The 23,444-nt window shown below is 39.3% G+C and overlaps 1 protein-coding gene across 2 annotated transcripts in view; it reads left to right on the top strand.

Annotated features, from left to right (window-relative positions):
• The window catches only part of ABHD5 (abhydrolase domain containing 5, lysophosphatidic acid acyltransferase), a 29,508-nt gene extending 6,315 nt beyond the window's left edge, over positions 1–23,193 (top strand). Inside the window, exons 2-7 of one of the 2 annotated variants that reach the window (XM_028107163.1) lie at positions 3,479–3,564; positions 6,535–6,907; positions 15,198–15,352; positions 17,598–17,709; positions 20,208–20,394; positions 20,944–23,193. In XM_028107163.1, the coding sequence (XP_027962964.1) occupies positions 3,479–3,564; positions 6,535–6,907; positions 15,198–15,352; positions 17,598–17,709; positions 20,208–20,394; positions 20,944–21,033 (1,003 nt within the window). In that variant the 3' untranslated portion in view covers positions 21,034–23,193. The remainder of the gene's footprint in view (positions 1–3,478; positions 3,565–6,534; positions 6,908–15,197; positions 15,353–17,597; positions 17,710–20,207; positions 20,395–20,943) is intronic. The other variant, XM_028107164.1, reaches the window with a different exon arrangement.
• The last annotated feature ends 251 nt before the right edge of the window (positions 23,194–23,444 follow it).

The following is a 23,444-nucleotide window of genomic DNA, read 5'->3' on the forward strand; positions in this document are numbered from 1 at the left end:
AAAGATTCTTTCTCACTGAGAGGTCAGTGCTCAGCTGATGTGGCTGTGTAGAAAACCCTTTGGTGCACTTTTTGATAAGTCTTCCTGTTGTCTTAAATAGGTGTAGTCCCTATGGCCAATGGCTTTTTCTTAATATTGCGACTGACCTTTGGGTAGCTTTCCAAGTTAGGGCCTCAGCAGTGGATGATGGTGTTTATTGATTATCTGCTTAAATAAAACAGGGAAGTTGAGTTTTGCTTTTCTGTTTATGTTCCAAAGCTATGAGGAGGAAGTCCTGTATCTTGTTTACTGTTTTGTTTTGTTTTATATACTGTTTTATAGCTGGGCCACATGAATTTAATTTTTACTTTGGATTTTGTGACCTTAGAACAATGGCTGGATATCTGACAAGCTTCGGTCTTAGGTCCTTAGTTTCAGTCTTCCACACACTAAGACTAGAATGTAGAACACTGGAGGACATAGGAGATTTTGTGGAAGGGGCAGAGGGTCTCTTTGAAGATGAGTTTAATTTACCCCGAAGACAGGTGAGGCTGAATGGATGTTTTGGAGGGTTGAAACAATAGATGTTGCAAGCTCAACTGTGGGAACTCGAGAACAAAGTGTGATTAAGTAAAGGACAGAAAAGATAGACCCCAGCTTTCCTTCCACTCTTTAGAAATGTTCCTTTGAGCCAATTATGTGTGTGGAACTCAATTGTGTAGAATATTTCTAAGAAAGAAGTAGAAGACGGTTTCTCTAAAACATTTTATCATCTGGTTTAGGCAAAGCTGATTGGACAGAAATATTATCAAGGCTTAGGAGAAGAGCGGTATCTTTACAATTCCATTGAGTGAAAATAGAATATTGTACTATGCTTTGTTAAATATAGATTTTTCAGTTTAAATATACTTAAGAAAAACTCCACTTAAAAACAATTATCTGCTTTGATGAAAAGGTTGCTGTGAAAACCTGAAGAGGGTTAATGGCCCTTGTGGGTGAAGAGCCCTGATTTTTAGTGTAATGCACTAGACTTGCAAACATAAAAACATTGTTTTGCCTTTTCTCTTTGAGCTAAGCCCATCACTAGGAGGCAAAATGAGTGGACAAGACATCCTATCCTTTGAAAATTGGTTTTGTGGTGAGGGGTAGGCATAATTCCTATTGCAGGCTGTTATATAACATTTTAAACTTGAGGACCTGTACTTAGTAGGTATTCAGAGAATGTAAATTTTTTTAAATTTACATTTAAAAATGTAGAAACGAAGATTGCATTTGTGTTTTCTTTGCCCCAACATGATGTCAGTTGGAGCAATAGTAGACTATAGTTCATTTCACTTTAATTTTTTTTTTTTTTTGTACTGACCTCTGATTCTCTCTGGCAAAGAATTGTGCTATGATTTGAAGGCTATTTAAGAAAACTGATGAGATTGAGTTGTAAGTAACTTCCGCTTGGTACTAATTCATATTTTTGTGGCCTAACATAGACTTTGATGACCATTCCTGGTCAAGAACAAAAGAGCTTCAGCTTAATAATGGCTTACTTTTTAAATTTTAAGCTCCAGAGATCATGAGATTCTTTTAACTGCTTGTTAACTGTTTTTTTTTTCAACAATTGATAAATTGTTGAATGATTGAAAAACTCATTGCTAAAACCTTGAATTGTTTTTCCTTGATAATTTATAAATAGCTTTATTTCCAAATAGACTAATAATAATGTTTTCTGTTACGTTTTTACCTTGATAGTAAGTTATATGAAACATTTATGGGGGATGCTTAGGGGTCCTGTTAATGTAGAAGGTTTGAAACTAGCACAGAGAACATCTGGAGTGGAGCCTGGTTATAATGCAGGCTATCCTGTATCTTCTTTTCCATGCAGGCCAAAGGAATGTGACTTTGTCCTGTGACTTTATCCTGTAGGTCATGACTACTCACACATTTTAAGGAAGGTAGTCACCGAAAAAAAAGGCCTTTGAAGTCACTCGGAATTGAATTTAAATCTCTACTTGTATCATTTCCTTACTACCTTAATACTCTTGGACCTGGTGCTTAACATTTCTGAACCTTACTTTTCACATCTACAAAATGGGAATAACTTGGATTGATAATACCCTCTATTGTGAGTGACTTAATCATTCTGCAAAACATATATTGAGCAGCTGTTCTGCATAATGCCCAGAGAAATTCTATAGGGCAGGCAAATGTAGAATGAACCTACAAAGCTTAGAATGGATGTTAGAGCTACCCATCCAAACTTAGCACATTTCTCACACCTATTCTTATTCATATGTTCTCTGTGGTTATTAGTGGTACCTGACTCAGAAACCTAGGAATCCTCTATTACACCTTCTTTCTATCCAACCAGTTATCAAATCCAGCCTGTTTTACTTTTTTCTTTTTAGCATAAAATTGCATTATGATGAAATGCTTAAATTTTAAGTGTTCATTTGCTGAATTTTGACATATGCATACATCTGTGTAATCCAATCAATCACCTATTAAGATGGAGAATGTCACTATCATCCCAGAAAATTCTCTTATCACTCAGGTGATCCACTTGTAATTCATTGTAGCCAGTATATTTCAGATGAAGCAAAAACTTCAATTATAACATCAGTGTATAATAATATGCATTGGTGAACACAGAGTCCTTACCTTTAAGGATCATACAGTTGGGTGAGGATATTGGTGAGTAAATAAGAATGTTGTAACACAACTTGAGAAGGAAAAGAATAGAACTTTAGAATTGGATGCTATCCTGCTACCCTGATTAATCTGGTTTGGGTATGTGGGTGAAGGGGGAATGAAATCTAATCTGAGGTTGGTGAGAGGTATAATGGATCATGAAAAGAAGGGGAGATGCATATTCCAAGGATATTCAGGGTCAGGAAGCAAGAGAATAGGGAATATTGTATGGCTAGAAAACAGAGAATAAGAAATGACAAAAATGATAGTAGAGTGTCAAGTAAATGTTGGAACAGGGCTGAGTTTCCTATTGAAGGTCAGCTAGAAGTAGCCTTACCTTTGAGGTAAGGAGTGATGAAAAAATGACAATTCTTTGTCTAATTTCTATTTAACCTTAGTTAAAACTCTCATTTTAGGAATTACTTATTAATGTCACATAATTTTAGTGAATTGTTTTGTTGTCATCAGTATAATGTCAACTACCATTTATAGAATGTTTAAATATTTTATCTTGGAACATGCTCCATGCTTCATATTTCTTGTTCTGCCTATTTTTAATTTCTGCTTGGTTACTTGGAGTCTATCCATAAATATGGATTTTGATATCTACTTGTAGGTTCACAGGCTGAAGTTGAATGTCTGTTCCCCAGTACTTTACCACAATGCTTTGTATGTATTAGGTGGATTCTGCCAGATGTAGATAGCTTCACCATCATATAGACAGTAAATTTCCTATTCTGCTTTTCTTCTAATGTAATAGTTGGGAGTTGAGAAGAGCATTAACTTATGTCTTTATATTTTCTTTTTGATGCTCTAGGTCGGGATGGCTAACTGGTTGGCTTCCCACTTGGTGCCCTACATCTACATCACACCTTAAAGAAGCCGAAGAGAAAATTTTAAAATGTAAGGTTTTCTTTTTGTAAGTTGCCTGAGCTGTTTACTAAAATCACATTGCCCAGAAACTGGAGATAAGATTCTGTGGTCTGTTAGTTTGTTGGCAAAAGTGCTTTTTCCCTTTTCCATGTCATCAACAAGTACAGAAATGTTGGGAGGCAGGGGTTCTCAAACTTTTGGTCTTGGGTCCCTTTTATACTTTTAAATTAGTAAGGACCTTAAGGAGCTTTGTTTATTAGTTATAGCCATCAGTATTTACCAATTAGAAATTAAAACTGAATTGTTTAAAGGATGTTAATTTATTCATTTAAAAATAATAGGAACCCACTATAGGTTAAAATAAATAACATGTTTTCTAAAAATAATAACTACTTCCCAAACAGAAATGTAGTGAGAAAAGTAGCATTGTTTGCAAATCTCTGTAATGTCTGGCTTAATATAAGACAGCTGGATTCTCATATCTGCTTCTACATTCAGGCTGTTGGTAAACACATCTAGTGATCTCTGGAAAACTCTGCTGCATACCAATAAAAAAATGAGAGTGAAAAGGTGTCTTAGTTTTGTTATGAAAATAGCTTTGACCTCATAGATCTCCTGAAAGGGTCTCAGGGACTCCCCAAAGGCCCCTGACTACAATCTGGTAATAGGCTCTAGGTGTTCCAGAATAGGTAGCCTTGTGGAGTGGAACACATACTGAACTAGAACAAGGTGACCTGGTCCAGGCCCAGATCTGCAATCAGGTGATATCAGGATCTTGTGTAAGTCACTTTCTCAGTTTCGCATTTGTTATCTGTAAAATGAAGGGATAGGATGATCCTTAGAGTTCCCTCTGGTTCTAGTTTCTTAGGATTCTTTAATTCTGCATTTTAGTGGTGTGGAAACCTTTTTGAAAAATTTCTTATGAGCACTGAAATTTACCCAAACTTGCACTGTCAGGGCAGTCCTGGTATCTTTGGGTATACTTTTAAGCAGTGGTGCTTATTGTATAATTTTGTTCTGCTGATATAATTTAGGGATGGATTCAGAGGAGCAGTTCACATACATGATTATAATGGATGTATGTGCAGATGTTTGCCCATGCCTGCTTTTCTCTACTGCAGATGAATTTTCTTGTTTGTGCATTTGAATGTTTCAGGAGTAAGTGACTGTAACTGAATATATCCATAGGAAGGGACAGTTAGCCATCTTACATGCATTTTTGGCATGAAAATAAATTTCTACTTAGTCTGTATACTTGGGTAATCTTATTCTCTACAAAGCGGAAAAGTTGACATTGTGGTTTATTAAAATAAAAAAAAATCTTGTCAGGAGATACAAAAGGGTGCTCAATTTATGCATTTACCAAACATACTGATTCCCTACTACTAGATTCTAGGGATGCAAATAGGAATGAGAATTGGCCCTTGGTTCAGTGTCAGGTGTGAAAGCAAGTGACTTGTAATACAGTGGGGTAAGCTATCTAATAGAGGTTACAGATGGTTTCTATGGAAATATGCAGACATCTATGCTCAAAATGTTTATGTGGTTTGGTTTGGTTCTAATGCTGGATCATCTTTTCTAAACTGGTATAGCATTTCCCCCCATTTGGAGGCTTGGACTCTGTTAATATTCTGAATGAATGCTGGGTTTCCTCTTTGCTGCTCCTATGTGGTACAAAACCTGAGATTATTTCTTTGGTTAAAGGGCGGAAACTCCCAGTTCTCAAGTATTTGTCTTCTGCAGATGAATATGTACAAATAATCAAGTGGTATATATAAAGTGTCTATGTTCAGTTGATAATTTAATGTAAAGGAATTTCAAATTGGTTTCATCTTAGTCAACTTGGGGGAGATTTAAAGTATTGAGTCCCACAGCACTGAAGGCAAGTAAAAGGTTTTATCTACAAAATTGTGATTATTTGTATTTTCCAGGGAGATTGTTGGACTTGAACCCACACTACCTGGCACCTCATGCCAGGACTTCCTGCCATACCCTGTCACCTCTTTTCTACTAAACTTTGAAATGACTCAAGATTTCAGTTATGTGTTTAGTGCAGAAACTGCTAGTCCTTCCCTAAACTCATGGTTACTTTTTAGGGAAAAATATTTCTTTTGAGTTTGACTTCAATCTTCAATGATTAATCTTCAACTGTTAGACAAATTCAAGGTATTCTTTTGTTATTGTCTGCAAAGTTAGAGACCTTCAAATAATGGGTCCAGTGAGCACTAAGTTCCTCTCCAGGTCTAAGAGTATAAGACCCTCATTTGATAGATATGAAAAGAAGTCCAAAGAGCTAACATGACTTGCTGGAAGACCTTGGCCACAGATACTTGAGACTTATCTGAGATAGAACTTCTCACTTAGGAAAGAAACTGAGGGTTGCTGGAGTGGTGGGGGGTGGAAGGGATGGGGTGACTGGGTGATAGACATTGGGGAGGGTATGTGCTATGATGAGCGCTGTGAATTGTGTAAGACTGTTGAATCACAGAGCTGTACCTCTGAAACAAATAATGCATTATATGTTAAAAAAAAAAAAAGAGAAGATAGTAAGAAGGGAAAAATAAAGGGGGGGATCGGAAGGGGAGGCGAACCATGAGAGACTGTGGACTCTGAGAAACAAACAGGGTTCTAGAGGGGAGGGGGATGGGTTAGCCTGGTGATGGGTGTTAAAGAGGGCATGTACTGAATGGAGCCCTGGGTGTTAAACGCAAACAATGAATCATGGAACACTACATCAAAAACTAATGATGTAATGTATGGTGATTAACATAACATAATAAAATTTAAAAAAACTTCCCACTTAGATGTAATATATGGTAATTGAGAATTACTTGCTTCAATAAGATGTATGCTTTTTTTAGGAATGACCTAATAAAGGCTAAAATCATATGAATGGATACCAGATTGTTTCTAGATTATTAATTTCTGATTGCTCTGAGAATACTCCCCTTCTCAGGAGTAGTGAAGCTAAGCAGAATTTCTTTTTTATGTTTTCATTAGGTGTCCCCTGCACATACAAAAAAGAACCTGTTTGTATATCTAATGGAAATAAAATATGGACACTGAAGTTCTCTCATAATATTTCAAATAAGACTCCACTTGTCCTCCTCCATGGTTTTGGAGGCGGTCTTGGACTCTGGGCACTGAATTTTGGAGATCTTTGCACCGATAGACCCGTCTATGCTTTTGACCTGCTGGGCTTTGGACGAAGTAGTAGGCCCAGGTTTGACAGTGATGCGGAAGAAGTGGAGAATCAGTTTGTAGAATCCATTGAAGAGTGGAGATGTGCCCTAGGATTGGACAAAGTGATCTTGCTTGGACACAACTTGGGTGGGTTCTTGGCTGCTGCTTACTCACTGAAGTACCCATCAAGGTAAGTGATACTGACAGGAGAGGCACCCAAGTGCTAGTCTCTAGTTCCTGTCCTTGGTGGTTGTTGATGTCTGAGCCTTAAAGACAGATTCTCTGAAAGGAGACCAAACAGCCACAACCAATGGCCGATTTAGTAGCTGAAATAATGATGTCAGGGTTTTCCTGTTACACATGCTACACATTGGTAGAAGGCTTGAGAAAGGACTTTCTATTTGCCAAACTTAGAATGTCTACAATTTAAACCACAAGTAAAAACTGTTTTGGTGGTATTGTTTATCATTATTGTTATCATTAGACCTGTGGATGGAGCAGTCTTTTCCTCACTTTTCCAGGTTATAATAAGCCGTAAGACGAACCCAAAAGGTTAGAAATTAGAAGCCCTGGTGCCAGCACTATCTTTCGGCTTAGAGCAAATCCTTCAACCTCGAAGCTTTAGTTTTCTCACTTGTAAAGTACAGAAAATATATCTGCAAAGTATATCTGACAGGGTTTTTACTATCCTGTGCCCTGCCTTTATGGTTACAAAATTATTTTTCAGAGTAATTGAATTAATGACTTTAGAATTTTGCTTCAGAATCTTGTACCGTCTCCTCCTCTCTTTACCTTATTTTCTCATACTATATCCTATTATTTGTTTCAGCTCTGAGCAGAGGTTACATCTGAGTGCTAATAAAATAGAAGAAAGGCTCTCTCTCTCTTTTTTTTTTTTTGCTTAGCATTTGGAAAGAAATAAAAAAATCAACATTTTATGTTGCCAATGTGTTTTTCCATTGGACTAATTTTTAAATCCACAATTGCAACCAACTTTGACATTGAGGTCTGTGAATGAGACCTGGGATGATGGTTATTTTCAGTCTGCATGCATGTACCTGTGAAGCTGCCCCATGGCATAACTCCAGGTGTGCTGTTAACACAGAATTTGAAGTGTAGGGCAGCAGCCCCGTGTACCTGAAGTTTTCTTGCCCTTGAACAGCCGACCTTTTCTGTATAGATTCTTTATCTCAACTTCAGCATTAACACTTGGTTTCTCTGGAGAGTTTGTAGTCCTGTGTATGGTAGATGGTATAGTCTTGTCAATTGGCCGACCCCTTCTTTCAAAAGAAATCCAGATTTTCTTTTTCTAGTTGGCTTTTAAGGTTTACTGTCTTTTATTGTTCTACTCTCAATGGAAAGTAAGAGAAGGAAATGGATACTTTTCTGGCATAAGACAACAGGGCTATTGGGGGGGGGTTGGGCTTCCTTTGTTTCTTATCAGGAGTTTATTATGTCTATCTTGTGGTATTTATTCCTTGGCAATATGATACGGGACTATGTGGGGTAGACTCTGGCCATGAAATCCCTAAGTCTTAGAATCCTGACCCTTCGTGGCTATCTGTTATTTAAGTCAGTTGGTGAGGTTTTCATTTGCAGTTATGAAGTGCTCTGAAGAAATCAGTGATTCAGAAGAGAATGAACACTTTAAAACCATCTATGAAAGAGAATAGCAACATAGTTTAAATGACATGGTGGGCAGAACAAGTATCTAAAACAAAACCAGTGATCCCTGCATTGTACTGACTACATTTTAGAAAATGGTTTTTGAATGCTTGTGCTAGAAATAAAACTAAAGTCGTATGTCAGGACGAAGAATCACTAAGTATTAGTAAATAGATGAATTTGAGAATGCTTGAAATAATTAGCATGTTTAAATTGGCTGATTTTTTAGTAGAACTCTATAGACCATGTTGGATATTGAAGCCTGTATTCTTCACTGCATAACTTACATTATTAAACACAAGTTCATTTCAAAATAGTGAGGTTCTCTGGATTTTCAGATATCCCAAATCCTGAATGAAATTCAGTCAGACCACTGTGGTTGGCAGATAGTGGGTGCCCTGTGTTAAATGAATGAAACAAGGAAGCCCATCAGACTGAGGTGGCTCTAATGCTCTGGTGGCCTACATAAGCAAACCAAAATATAAGCCTATAAGTATCTCAAGGTTATGAAATTAAAACCTAAGAACAACCAATCAGAAATAGCTTACTGGGCTTTAAGCCAATCAGATAATTGCTTCCACACCTTTTCTATATAAGCCTTTACTCACCTCCTCTCGGTAGAGCACACCTAACCACTCAGGTTTGACACTGATACATTCAAATTGATTTTTGCTCAAATAAACTTAAAATTTTCAGTATGCCTAGTTTATCTTTAACAGTATTAACTGAGGATGGAGCTACGTACTCTAAATGTCTCTTACCTAGCTCACTTGATCCAGCTTTTTAAAAAAGATTTTTATTTTTATTTTCTTTAAGAGCAGTTTTAGGTTTACAACAAAATTGAGAGGGAGGTACAGACATTTCCCATATAATTCCTGCCTCTACCTGTGCATAGCCTTCCCCACTGGGACCATTTTTATTGTGCTGTCATGAGATTAAAATAAATCTTTGCTTCTCCGAAAGATTTTTCAGGGAGAGGGATAAGAAGAGGGAAGAAATGGTCTAATAGAACTCAAATGAGATTCATTTAATTTCCTTCACTCATTGTGCCTTTTTCCTTGTATCTCTTTTTTTCTCCTAATGGACTTTGAGACAGTTATTTTTTTCTTTGCCTCCTCAGGTATAACAAATATAATCTTTCCTTTTTTTTCTTTCTGAAGTAAACAAATTTATTCTTAATTCTTTAATTCTCCGTAATTTCTGTGTCTATGCATGCAGGAAAGAAACACAAAGATAACAAAGATAACATTTTGCTTGTCTTAGTCCAAAGCTATTTCCACCCCCATCTTTTATGAGCAGTCCCATTCTTTTATTCCTTGTTTATTTTTTTTAAGATTTGTTTTTATTTTTTTAAGATTTATTTATTTGAGAGAGAGAGAGAAAGAGAAAGTATGAGAGTGCATGGGAATGAGGGGAGGGGCAAAGGGAGAGGGAGAGAGAATCTCAGGTACACTCCCTACTGAGTGCGGAGCCTGATACCAGGGTTGATCTCACAACGCTGAGATCATGACCTGAGCCAAAGTCAAGAGTCAGAGGCTTAATCGACTACGCCACCCAGGCGCCCCTTCTCCGTGTTTATTTTTATAGGACAGTTTGAGGAGAAGAATGAAAGTGCCTAGTTTACTAGTTTAATGTACTTGTTTAGGAAGCATTCTTTGCTAGAGAACAGATAAAACCCAATACATTTTTTTTCTAATTTTTGGTACATTAGGGGAGCCTGGGTGCTTCATCTCTATGAGCAGCAGAGTGCCTCTGTCCATAGAAGGTGTTTTATGGCCTAACTTGTGGCAGTGGTCACATCTTTTCCCGATTCTTGATACTGATTGGAAACTGAGCATTCAGCAATTGTGATGCTTTATGTAAAAGCACCTGGATGATTCCTCCATTGAAATATTCGTGATGACTGAAACACTCGAACTTTATATTCCAGCAGGTTGGTTCTGTTTAAAGAATGTCGAGTGACTGTATGTGTTCAGAAGGCTTAAGATGTGCTGGGGAAGAGATACAACTTAACCACTCGAGAAGCAGGAAGCTGCTGAGGGTTGTGAAAGGGTAGTGGACAGGTCTGTGAGAACTCTTGATGAGAACTTGGCCCAGTGTGGTGCCCTAAAGAAGTGCAATGTAAGCTGAGGTTGAGCCTCAAAGAGGAGTAGCAGGAGAGCATTCTATGCAGTGGGGACAGAAATTGCTAGGTGGACACCTGGGCCATTCAGGAAAGGCCATGTGGCTGGTGAGCAGAGAAGTTAGGAACTGGTTTGTAGTTGGGTCCCAGCCCAATTCCCATGTTCCATCCCCCAAAATGACCTTCGTTCATCTCAGTTCTCTTACCATGATGTGTAATAATTAGAGATGGCCATCATAGTTTCACTTGTAAATTAATGTGCTGTGTCACAAGCAGTAGGGCCACTCATGGTGTGAGGTGTCGTGGGCTGCCATTCTGCTAAGCCTTCTTCTTTAGGCCGTGTCTGATCCCCTAAAGGTGGGCATGGGGAGACAGTAGAGTAAGCCAGCAGTAATAGCCAAACATGCCATCTCCTTTCTTTCGTCTGTGCACTCACTTTTTGCTGTTAATTTTCCTTTCCTTCTGGCCCCTGCTGTCCAGGACACCATAAACACTGTGTTAAAAACTAAGGAAAAGGAGAAAAGGAGACTATAGAAACTTTTATTAACTTAGAAAGTGTTTAGCAAAGAGAATAGATACACTAGAAGAGGTTACAAACTGGCCTTTACTTCTGCACTAAATGGCTTTCAGATCATCCGACCTTGCAGCCTTGCCTGGCTCTGGCTCCTGACTGTACAGAGCTGGGCTGAGCATTTCCTGTCCTCCTCTCTTGAGAAGAAAGGCTGCTCTACTTGACCTCAAGCTGGAGATCTTCAGTTTCTTGTTCTCTGGGCCTGCTGCATTCTCCCCTCAGAGGCTTGGAACCAATGGGAAATACCTGGGGCTAACTTCATTTTGAGAATGCCTTGCTTATACACTGACTAGAGCTCTTCCTGTTCCTTTTCCTTGTTCCTTTCCTTGTTCTGTAAGTGTGTCCTGTCGATTCCCTTGTGCGTTTTGGATCTGGGTCTGAGTGTTCTTGTTGTATTATTTCTGCCTGGTGGCTGACTTTAAAGCTCATGAAAGTCAGGTTTATATAATATACCCTTGTTAGCATTCAGACTCAGCTGTCCCAGCCTGTTGGAGCAGATGTTAGCCACTGCTTTGCCCTTTAGGCTGTAATCTGCTCACCATGTTCAAATTCCAGGCCTACTCTGATGACTAACCTGAAGAAGTATGCCTCTTTAAATGTTTTGAAACTGACGGGCTGTTCTCTTGTTCCTGCTCTGCCAGTTCTTTGTTTTTCCTGTAGTTTGAATCAGTCTCTTGATTGTTGACAAAGATGTCTGATAGGATGATTCAAGTGTGCCGTGTGGCTAGACCCCTTCCTTACTCCTGGATATGAACTAACAATCCCATCAGGCTATCCTCTGTGGAATATTAGAGGGTTGAGTCCAGATTACTATAATAGTCTAGATATACATTAAAACCAAATATCAGATAAGGAGATAATCTTTTCACTAGAAGAGTTGGTGAGAAGATAGCCTGGGAACTTGGTCTGGTGCAACATTATAATAACCTGTGAGCCAAAACCTGTGCTCAGGCTTTCCTGAAGAATAAAAGTGAGATTACTTACTGCCCACATGGTTTCAGCTCCATGAGAGTCTTCCCATGCTCCCTGAAAAAAGTCTTCTCTAGTCGTCTTCCTAGTTTTGCTACTATAACTAGCTAACATTTACTAGATATTTATTATTCAATAGCCACACCCTAAGTGCTCCACATGGTCTATCTTTTAAATGAGTCTTACAACCAAAAATAAGCAACAGTTATTTTCTGAGGCCTTTTACATGTAGTGATGCAGATGATATATAACTCTAGTTTAGACAATTTTGCAGAGCTTTTAAAAAATTGTTTTCAGGAATGCCTGGGTGGCTCAGTCATTAAGCGTCTGCCTTCAGCTCGGGTCATGATCTCAGGGTGTTGGGATCGAGTTGCACATCAGGCTCCTTGCTCAGCAGGGAGCCTGCTTCTTCCTCTATCCTCCCCCTGCTTGTGCATGCTCTCTCTCTCTCTGACAAATAAATAAATAAAATTAAAAAAAAATTGTTTTCTAACTTTTTTGACTATAACCCCAGAATAAGAATTACATATGTTTGTGTCTGAAATAAAAGTTCCATGGAATGATACTCAGGCTTGTTACATATTTTTCTATTCCAAATTATACAATTAAAAAGACCACAGACTGACTCTGACTCTCTAAGTAGATTCTACTACCCACTAATGGGTAGTGACCTGCAAGATTCCTATAAGAAATAACAGTGTTCATCTGGGGGACCAGAAAAATCCAGATTGGACTAACTCCTAGCTTATTCTACGAGTATAGTTTATTTATTTATTTATTTTAATTTGAGAGAGAGAGAGAGCATGAGTGAGCAGGTGGAGGGGCAGAGGGACAAGCAGACTCTCCACTGAGTGAGGAGCCTGACATGGGGCTGGATCCCAGGACCCTGAGATCATGACCTGAGCTGAAGTCAGATGCTTAACCGACTGAGCCACTTAGGTGACCCTATGGATATCATTTATAAAATTTGTATATTCTTATAGATAAGGACCAAAAGGAAACATGGAAAAACATAATACTCCAAGTGTTTACTGAACATCTACTATGTGCTAAGCACCATGCTAAGCTGAAGACACAAGATCAAACAGTTGTTGGGTCAGTTCACTCCCTTAAAAAAAAAAAAAGGTCATCTTCTCTAGTATATATACTTAGCATAATTTGTTAAACTGGCATTTTTATCTGGGGACACTATTTCGAAGATCCATATTAAACAAGGCAAGCCAAAACTAAGGTGGAAACAAAGCAATCACTTAGCTAGAGATAGATGAGACTTGACCTCCCTCACGTTTTCTTTTGTCCTCCCCCTTCTTGGGTTAGCAGATAAGAGCCGAGAGCAGACTGGTCAGGATACCAAAATAAAATCATAACAAAATTTAATCATCTTTTAGGGTAAAGTATGTTTTGATAAAGAGTTCATTTTTCTCTTTAGGAGCTAAGTGAATAGTGAATAATTCTAGCTGTTTCCTAAGGGGAATCTCTGCTGCTTTCAACTAGGTGACTGTTTCATTAATTCCACCCATACCTCTGGCATGCCCTCCTTTCCCCCTCCTTCAGATCTCACTGTGGACTGTAATGAGAGGAATTTGGGGGGAAGTCAATATCAGTATCTGCCATTAAAAAATAAAACAAACTCCTTTCCATCCCTCTTCCCATACACTATTAGAAAATAGTCTCCTAAAACTTTTAAGAGTGAAGGCACTCTTAAGTATATGAAAATCTCACGTATGTGTATCTCCACACAGATTGGTAGTTACATTCTATAAATGCTCTGAAATCTAGAGTATGGGGTTAGGATTGTCCTAGAGTTGATAAAAGTTAAGTTTTAATTTTACTGATATGTTATCTTGTGTTGCTTAGTGTGTTCTTAGGAGAGAGCCATCTACCCAGTGACTTGTTGGCATCGGTTGGTATACTGGAGTCAGGAAACGGGTTTTAACCCTACTTCTACATGTCTTGGAGCAGGTCACATAGTGCATCTCAGCTTCCTTCTCATCTATGAGATGAAAAATTGGGCTGAGTATTCTCCAAGGGCCCTTGGAGCACTATGCACTGGGTCTGTGCTCTAGAGCTTTCTGTTTGAGAAAATGCAGTCAAAGCAAAGGACTTATTACTAACTCATCCTTATCTGTGGTGGCAAAAATAATAAAATATTTTATATTGAGAATAATAGCCATCTGTGCCCATGTTCTGGTTTCAGTTATGATTTAGGAAAGGGATGTTAGAATCATTGTCCGTTCATCCTTGGGAAGTTTGTCCTGGCATGTATTGGCTGTTTTGGTTATACCTGAATATCATTTGTGTCATGAGGACCTTTATGCTTTATTTAGGATCTTTATGACATATAATACCATGATGCAGGCACATGGAAGTTTTGGTTTTCCTTCAGCAGGAAGACGTTTTCATAAGATGGAAAAATTAAAACTATTAGTGATACAAAACAATTTTATATATTTCGCTGAAAATTTTCTATCTCTTTGGTCAGTAAAGAAAAAAATTAGGAAAGGGTTAGGAACAGAATCTGAGGTCAGTATATCATGATATCATGGGTAGCCCTACCTATGTGCTCATGTTCACTAAACTAGGGGAAATTTCCGCCCACATTATTACATCTCTGTGTTTGTGGAAAGTTCATTTAAAAGTCCTTTTGAACCCACCTAAGTGCTAATGCCTTTTACATTTTTAGAATGATTGGTTCATAGGAGATAACTGTTGTTGGTGTCTGAAGCTATTTTATAAGTGTAATATTAATCTTCAGTCATTTCTGCAGTGTCAGCCTTGTGCTGCATGGAACCATTGGGCTTTTTTGAGTGGTCATTGATCTGTATCATCCGCAAGAGGGTAGCCTCAACAACGAATACCATTCCTCAAGAGTAGCTACACAGTTATGTGCCCTTCCACATGCCCTTTATTATCCACATTTACATATATGAAAAAGGAAACTCTAATCCTACCATATACCTCTCAAGTCCTGCCAAATCTGATAGTTTACATGTCATGAGAACATGATGTAACTAGTCAGCCATTAGTCTTCTCTTTAATGTGAAGGTTTTGGAAGGTGGTTTTTTTCTACCTTTGCTTTATAAATCATGTTAATTCTTTAGAGTCCTAGGGTGAGTTTGCCAAATGAAATTATATCTGTTCTTCCTCCAACAGGGTTAATCATCTTATTTTAGTGGAGCCTTGGGGTTTTCCTGAGCGACCGGACCTTGCTGATCAAGACAGACCAATCCCAGTGTGGATCAGAGCCTTGGGAGCAGCATTGACTCCCTTTAATCCTTTAGCTGGCCTCAGGATTGCAGGACCCTTTGGTGAGTGCTTATATCTGTGTCCTAGGAAAGCAAAATGTTTATAGATTGGCAGTAGAGAAGTATTTACTGTTGTTAGTCAGAATCTTAAACAAACTGAATCTTTTTCTCCTCCTCTGAATTACTAAATTACTTTTTTTCCTCCTCTAAAAAGTACCAGTCCATGCATAAAAATAATGAAACCAGGATTATCTCAAAGAGGAGTCTTTATATTGTAAATATTACAGGTAATTGGCAAAACTGAGAAGGTGGGAAATGCTGCCCATGGGGTTAGTCAGCCCAGGGCATGGGGAGAAGTGCAGCATGTTGACCTGTTGGTCACATTAGAGAGCCTTTGGCTAGTTGACAGTACCCAGCTGGCAGATCACAGAGCCTGACTTGATTGCCCTTCTTGCCCCATAATGTCAGAGTGTTAAGAAGATAAAATTATCCTTTTCCGCAGAGATTTGTGTTTCTGGTAATATTTTGAAATACCAGTGTTTAGTCTCTGATTTAATTTCATTTGACTCTCAGCTCCTCTTTCTTCACCCCAAAGCCAAGGGAGTCTCGAGACCTTCCCTCATTGTCACCAGTGATGGTGGTCTGGACCTCTGCTTTCCTTATAACTTGTATCAGTGAGGAGTGCTTTTAGCTGCAAGTAGCTGAACCACCTAAGTGGTTTAAACCATAGGGCCTTTCATTATTTCCTTAGCAAGCAGGCTTGTGGTTTTAGCATTTGTTCTAGTAGCTGGCTCATTGACGTTGGGGTTTGGGCCTGCAACTGTGATCTCTTGACTTTTTTCCTCATGGTGTTTGATGGCTGCTATGGCAGGAAGCCCCATCCCACAAAGCAGCACCCTGAGCAAGAAGAGAGGAAAAAATGGAAAATGGTCTTCTCTCCATAATGCTGTGTCAGGGAAGAAAGTCTTCCTTGGAAGGCCCCAGCAGGTCTCCCCTTATGTCTCTGTCCACCCGTAGTTCTTCTACTAGCAAAGAAGAATACTTTTGTGTTGCTGATAAATCATGATTTGTTGCCAGGGGCTGGAGTGAGGGCCCACTTTCCTGAGCATGTTGCTGCCTAACTGATAGACAAGAGTCAGGTTCTGTTAGTGAGATGAGAAGAGAGGCCTGGGGGTGTGGAGGGTGTGGAATTCTGCTCCCCTCTGCCCAGGCCCCTCTTTGACCTACTGCCTTCATTTGGGATAGGGAGGGCTATGGGACTGCACAGGCATTGGGTTGGCAACTACACCACACTCCTTGGTGCTCTGACAGATAGCCTTTCTTTCCCACCCCCAACCCCTCCCCATTCCCTAGTAGAGCCACTCCTCTTAGGTGTCTGGTCCTCCTTTGATGGACTATTTAAGGACTTCATTTAGTCTGTACAGTCCTGAAATATAAATGGATTGTGCTTGATTACAGTTACAAAGGGAGTAATTATGGGAAGAGTAAAGTATGAAAAGAAACTAGGAGACAATGGTTGGGGAGGGAGGATGCCTAGGAGTGGCCCTCTCACGCCATGCCCTTTGTCTCCTACTATTGCTTATGTGTGGTCAGGGTGGGACATGATTTAGAATATCAACCACATCATAAGAATTCTCCATGGAGCTGTACAGTTCCTTCAGAGGCAGGAAGGAGGGCCAGGAAAGAAGTAAGACCTTGCTAGAATAATGGGCAGTGATAGCAGAAAGGGAAACTGGCTAGCCGCTGGGGCCCCAGAAGGGAAAACAGTGACCAGATGGAGGCTTCTGTTCTTCATCCTTTTTCCTCTAGGGAAAGGATGCCCCTACCTCTCACCTCAGGAGTGGATGGCCTTAGCCGGGAGGATTGGCAATGTCCCAAGCAGAAACCCTGGATTTATTTTTCCACAGAAAGACTTGTATATTCCAGTTTACTTTATTTAGATACTAATATGTTATAATTATGGGAGAAATACAAATTAATACGTTACCTTGAGCTGCTCTACTCACCTGCCATGTCTAATAGAATTTATTTTCCTACAAAAACAAGTCTTAGAAAATTAACTTCTATGTCTTGGGCTCCTGAAGCTTTTCTGTAAGGCAATATGGAATACTCCTTACCTCTTTTTTAATTCTTAGGGAACTTGAGGAGAGCAGCTTCTAGGATCTGTGCTCTTTTCCACCTAAAATATACACTTGAATACATGTAGATTTGTATGCATATAACACATACTCTATAAGCAGACACAAAACCTTTCTCTGTTAGTCTGTCAGTTAACTATAATTTAAAACATTGGTTTCCTGTTACGTAGGCTTAAGTCTAGTGCAGCGTTTAAGGCCTGATTTCAAACGAAAGTATTCGTCAATGTTTGAAGATGACACCGTGACAGAGTACATCTACCACTGTAATGTGCAGACTCCAAGGTAAGGGTTAGGATTCTAAATTTACTGTGTTGGTGTTTTACACTTTTCTTCTTTGAAAACATGTGAATAGTCTAGATTTTTATCAGTAGTTAACTGACTAATACTTCTTAATTTACTCATGTATTAATGGAGTGCCTAGTATGTAAAACATTGTACTGGATGCCGATGAGAGACTAATAATAAGCAGGATGTACTGTCTTCCCCAAAAGTGCTTATGGATAAGTTGAGGAAGTTTCAGTCCTGGGTACCTCTAGAAAGTAGCTGGAGTTGAGAGAGAAAGAAGAATTTCAAATAAAACAGCATTTCCAGACTGAGTATGCATGCTCTACAAAAAAAGGGCAACTGGATTAAACAAAAGTAAATGGTTTCCTGTACCGTGTATCTTCTTAGAAACTTTTGCTATGCCAAAGGGTATTAAGTCTTCCAAGTGCATGGGAGATGCCAGTCAGCATGGTTCCACTTCACATGGTGACTGTATCCCTTTTTTGCTGAGCACTTTTTAATGACCCTGGATCAGCATGACAAACACTGGTGCAGTGGGTGAAGAGTAAAGTGAGGGCTGGAAGATGGGGAGGGGGGTTTTGTAGGTATTTTGACAGTGATTAGAAGAGGGGAGAAAGAGGGAGGGAGGAGGAGCCTGTGACCATGGTAGCCACAGGGAGCAAGAGGGCCAAAGAAAGATGTTTCCTATTTTTTAAAATGAATGACTCATGGACATTAGGTACAAGGCACCAGTGGAGAAAACAGCCTGAAGATAGTGGGGAGCTAGAAGGAACCTGGAAGACAAGACCCTGGAGTTCCTAGGGAGAGGGTCAGGCACAGAGTAGGCAGAGGAGAGCTCCAGTTCTCATGCTTCATGGTGTACCAGAATTATTGGGGGAGCTTGTCAAAGATAGGATTCCTGAGCCCTGTTTCTAAGACTGATTCAGTGATCCTGGGCTGCATGTTTAACAAGGGCTTCAGATGACTCCAGTGTAGGTGGGCCATGGGCCATACTGCAGAACCTGGAGGCGGTACCTCAGCCTTTCCAAGGTGGAGACTCAGGTGCAAGGCCGAGAGGCGAGGTACAGAGCCAGCCTCCCTCACTTTTGGCAGAGAACACGCACACCTGCTTTATTAAAGCGCCAAGGCTGTGGCAGCTATTGGGGTGGATGGATAGCCTTAGTCTTTTTAATAAAGTAGGTTAGAGGTTCTCTGCCAAGAGTGAAGGAGGCTGGAGAGGTTTGGAGTCCTGAAGAGATTGATGTTTTGTCACTCACTAGGCCATTGGGTCTGGTGGATTAGGGACTTCACACTCCACTGACTTGTTCCCACAGTTTTTAGTGGTCCCTTCCAGGTACATCATCTGTTTTTCTGCTTGGTCTCCATGCTTTGTTCTTCACTTACATTTCAGGATTACGTGTGCCTGTGTAGTGCTAATTTGTTGTCTTTCTTGTGGTAGAATTTGAATTCTTCATAGCAGGCAATTCAGAGTTGTGCCGAGTACTGCAAGGAAACAGAAGTGACAGCACAGTGGATCTATCCTGGGAGTTTGCAAAGTGTTCTGTGTTCTTTTGTGTGATGATCCATCAGGTGTGGGCCCAGGAGAAGACAGGCTCAAGAAAGCAAAGTTTATTATACTCACAGGTCCTAGAGAGAGGGAGGGGTGTCACTGAGTGCCATGAACGATTGCAGGGAAGCACCAGATTGTGGTCAGGTGACAGAAAATACAGTGAAGGGAAAGTTGAGGCCAGAACTTTTATTGGGTTCTTCAGGAAAGGCAAGGCAGGGGCACAGCAGACAGTTCAGGATTGGGTAGTTGAATAATTTCTGTGGGCTCTAAGATATAGGGGTGGTCTCTCATTGCCTGGCACCTGGCCCTAGGATGATTAAGGCAGAGGAATATTGCCTCCTGGATGTGTGGGCAGTGTGGGCAGTACAGAAGAGGCATGGCTCTGGATTGGTTAGGTGGCATATGACAGGCATGTTTCCAGTTGAATCCTTTGCTGTCTCTAAGAATGGGTTAACTCTAGGAGGCACAGTGTCTCCCTAGCCAGAAAGGTTTTTTTAAACATTAAATGTCTTTATATGCAGAAAATAAAAAATGTAAATATACAATCTGCTTTTCTTCTTATCTTGGTATTGGTTTTTTACTATTCCAGGTAAAAAGCTGGTGCCATGCACATGTTGAAAAGCTACCTTCTACATTTGAAACAAGTTACAGTGAAAAAAACATTTTAACTCTCCCCACAGGGAATTTAATAATGATAGGGTTGCATGTTTGATTTAGAAGAGGGTGACTTTTAATCCACTAGAGTTTAGAGCATCCTTGTTTATCTAACAAAAGTATGTATCTTCTGTGGGGGTTGTTTCTTAAACTTTCTAGTATATTTTCTGTTTAAATTGAGAATTTTCTTAAGTGGGGGAGAAGCTAAATATGAGTATTTTTCATGAAGGTGGGGGTGCAGTACATACTCATCCCCAGAAGTCATATGTGTGTTGTTTTCCTCTTCCTTAAGTGGCGAGACAGCATTCAAAAATATGACTATTCCTTATGGATGGGCAAAAAGGCCAATGCTCCAGCGAATTGGTAAAATGCACCCTGACATTCCAGTTTCGGTGATCTATGGCGCCCGATCCTGCATAGATGGCAATTCTGGCAACAGCATCCAGTCTTTACGACCACATTCATATGTGAAAACAATAGTAAGTGTGTGGCTTAGTTTGGGTTTTCAGTTGTAGGTGAAACCTGCTGTATTATGTTTGCCTTCAGTGAGGTTTCACTGTGCTTTCAGATCTGAGCTAGACCTCCAGCCTCCATCAGGACCTGATGTCACTTGTGATAAGGGACAGGGTTTGACCCACACACATTTTCATTTCCAGACTGGTCGTGCCTGTCCCTAGAGCCGTGGCATCTCCAAGGTGGGAGAGGGATATTCCAGTGGCACCTGACCAACTCCCACCTCACAAGGCAACATGTTCTTACTTGGTTCATTTGATCTGCTGGTCCTGACATTATTGGTCAGTTTAGAATGTTTTTCTGCATATAAAATTTTAGTGAGGTCCAATAGATTTTTCTCTTTATTCTCAGATTATTTGATGGAAATACATAAAAGTTACTACAGATCAGTGTTGCTCGTTCTTTTATATTTTATTTCTGTATAGCTGTTCTCACTTTCACTGCTAAATGTCTTTGCCATGTGTTTTATTAAATGCTTTTGTTCACTGACCTTCCGACTTCTTTTCCTTTCCCAGGCCATTCTTGGGGCAGGGCATTATGTGTATGCAGATCAACCAGAAGACTTCAACCAGAAAGTGAAGGAGATCTGTGACACTGTGGACTGAACACGCTGAAGAGGATATGGGAGAGCCTGTTGACTGATAGAGTTCCTCAGCAATACTGCGCAGTCTCCCGTGCAGAGTAAGGAATACAACAAAAGAACCAGCAGTCTTCCTGACTGTACTTCGCACATATTTTCTTTATGAAGTTGCTTGCACATTTAAACCAGCTAGTGCCTTCTAGAAGAATGGCTTTCCTTTCTCCTACACAAAATCGAAATATTCAAGAGTCTCCAAATCTAATAGCTTTAATAAAAGGTTATTTGCCCCTCTGCTGTACTGAAAAATTGTAATTTTTCAACTGAAATTTTTTTCATTTCTATCTAACTTTGCTATGTCAGGTACTTTTTATATTTCAGTCTATATTGCCAATTTTAAAAGATTACTGGGTCTATAATTTTATATACTGTAATGGTGCACTTTATTTTCTTTGCCTGTATTTACCATGTCTAATAACTGATATAGTTAATCACAGTTTTGTGTGTTTTTATGTAAAAAGTTATCACTTGTTTAGAATCTTTCACTTCATTTTTGAAATGGAGTGATGAGATAGCATTTTGGCTAAAAAGATGGGAGTTGATCACTAGCATTAATTTTTCTGATTTTCCTCTGTTCTCTAAGCCATGTTCAACATTTTAAATGTGGTCTATCCTGATGTATCTGCAACCACATAATTCCTTGAGATCTTTTGTATGTGATATAATTCTGTACTTCCAGGGAAACATGACATTAGTATTGAAGTGATTTAAGTACTGAAAAGCCTTAACTAAAAGTCTGTCCTTTCTCCGCCCCTCCCCCCAATTAATACTATTCTTTTCCATGAGCCAGGATGCAGCATAAGGAACAGATGTCCTTCTGAGGGGATATTAAGACTGCTACCTTCCAGTAAGCCGATCATATATTGTCATTAACCTCTAACTCCTGTAGATGGGTGCTATAACTGGATTCCATTTTTAACCACTAAAACAGAAAAATAGGTGGTACTGTTGCATCTCATGGCACCAGAAATGGGATAGCACTTGATTGCTGGGTTTTTGTTTTCAAGGTTTGTGTTGATTAAATAATACACATACTTGAAGTTATATTATAAAAGCTATATAAGGTTGATTAAACTATTTGACAGTAACTACCATCAAGTGTAACACTTTCTTGGTGTTTTAAAATGAAGAAAACTTCTTTGAAACTGTGAAAATTGCCATGTGATAACTGGCTGCTGAGAAGACCCTCCAAAAAAGAAAATTGAATAAGATAGTCATCAACAAGGCATCTTTGCCTTGTTTTGTTAACATTGCTTGTCTAGGAAAAAGGTGGTTGTGTAAAGAAAAACAGAACTGTTTATATGCAAATAAAGGTTTAATGGTTTTGACTGTTGCGTTTTTAAAATGGTTAATTAGGAAATCTGTAGTTAGGAAATGTAAGGTTGTATCACTGTGGATTAACGGCCAGAAACATCGAACATTCTATTTTCAACATTGTCTTCCCTACAAAGGAATAGGCAAATTATACTGAAGCACAACAGATAGTTTCCCAGCAGTTTGTCTCACTTGGCACCTTAACTATGTTACTGCAAAAGGTAACATGAGAGCCAAGACAGTTCAGATCTTTCTACCTAACAAACAAAAGTAGCCTGTACTTTTTATTTAGTATCTTAGAGGGCTAGCTCCAAACCTTTAAGTGGTACAAATAATTTGGGTAATATTTTTGTATTTTTGACACACTCCCAGTCTCTCTTAATTGGGTAAATGACAGTTTTCATTTGTACAGGAAGGTTTCCGCGAAGGAAATTTGGTCTCAGCCCTTGGAGGGAAGTTACTAGTTCACTTAGTAAATGGAGTTTCTGACCACAGATGTGCCAAGTGATTCAGGAGAAAGTTGTACCCAAATGTCAAGTGGAACTTACTTTCCTACCAACTGATTTTGCTTTATTTGAAAAATATTGTCGTAATTCATTTTAAAAGTTAAATTTTCCCTTGGGTTATAGAATATGTAGTTTTGTGAATATTGAGCTAGCAGAGAAGGTCACAATCCGCAAATTCCTAAAAATACAGTGGGTGCTAAATGTTTTCTTAAAAAAATTCTATTACAGTATTTGATCTTTGCTAAATTATACACATGTACTTCAACTTTATTTTACAGAATAAATTTTACTGTGATAGTTGCAACAAATCAGCTGCTGTATATTTTCTTGAGTTTTTGGTACGGCCCAGTCTGTATGAGTTACTGTAGGACCGTGGATCCAGTGGGCACAGCAACACTTGCTAGCATTGGGAGGGAAGGCTGCTCTGCGCTGTGCTGCGCTGACCTCCACACACTGGCTGTTTTGTGTTCACGCAGCCTTTACTGTGATGTCCGTGTCCTTCTAAAACTTATTTTCAAAGAAAGTTTGCCTAGAGTTGGTTTCAGAGTATTATTTAGAA

Source organism: Eumetopias jubatus, unplaced genomic scaffold, assembly GCF_037043125.1.
Source record: "Eumetopias jubatus isolate StellerSeaLion01/CBP00866 unplaced genomic scaffold, mEumJub1_p1.0 scaffold_1, whole genome shotgun sequence".
NCBI classification, from domain to species: domain Eukaryota; kingdom Metazoa; phylum Chordata; class Mammalia; order Carnivora; family Otariidae; genus Eumetopias; species Eumetopias jubatus.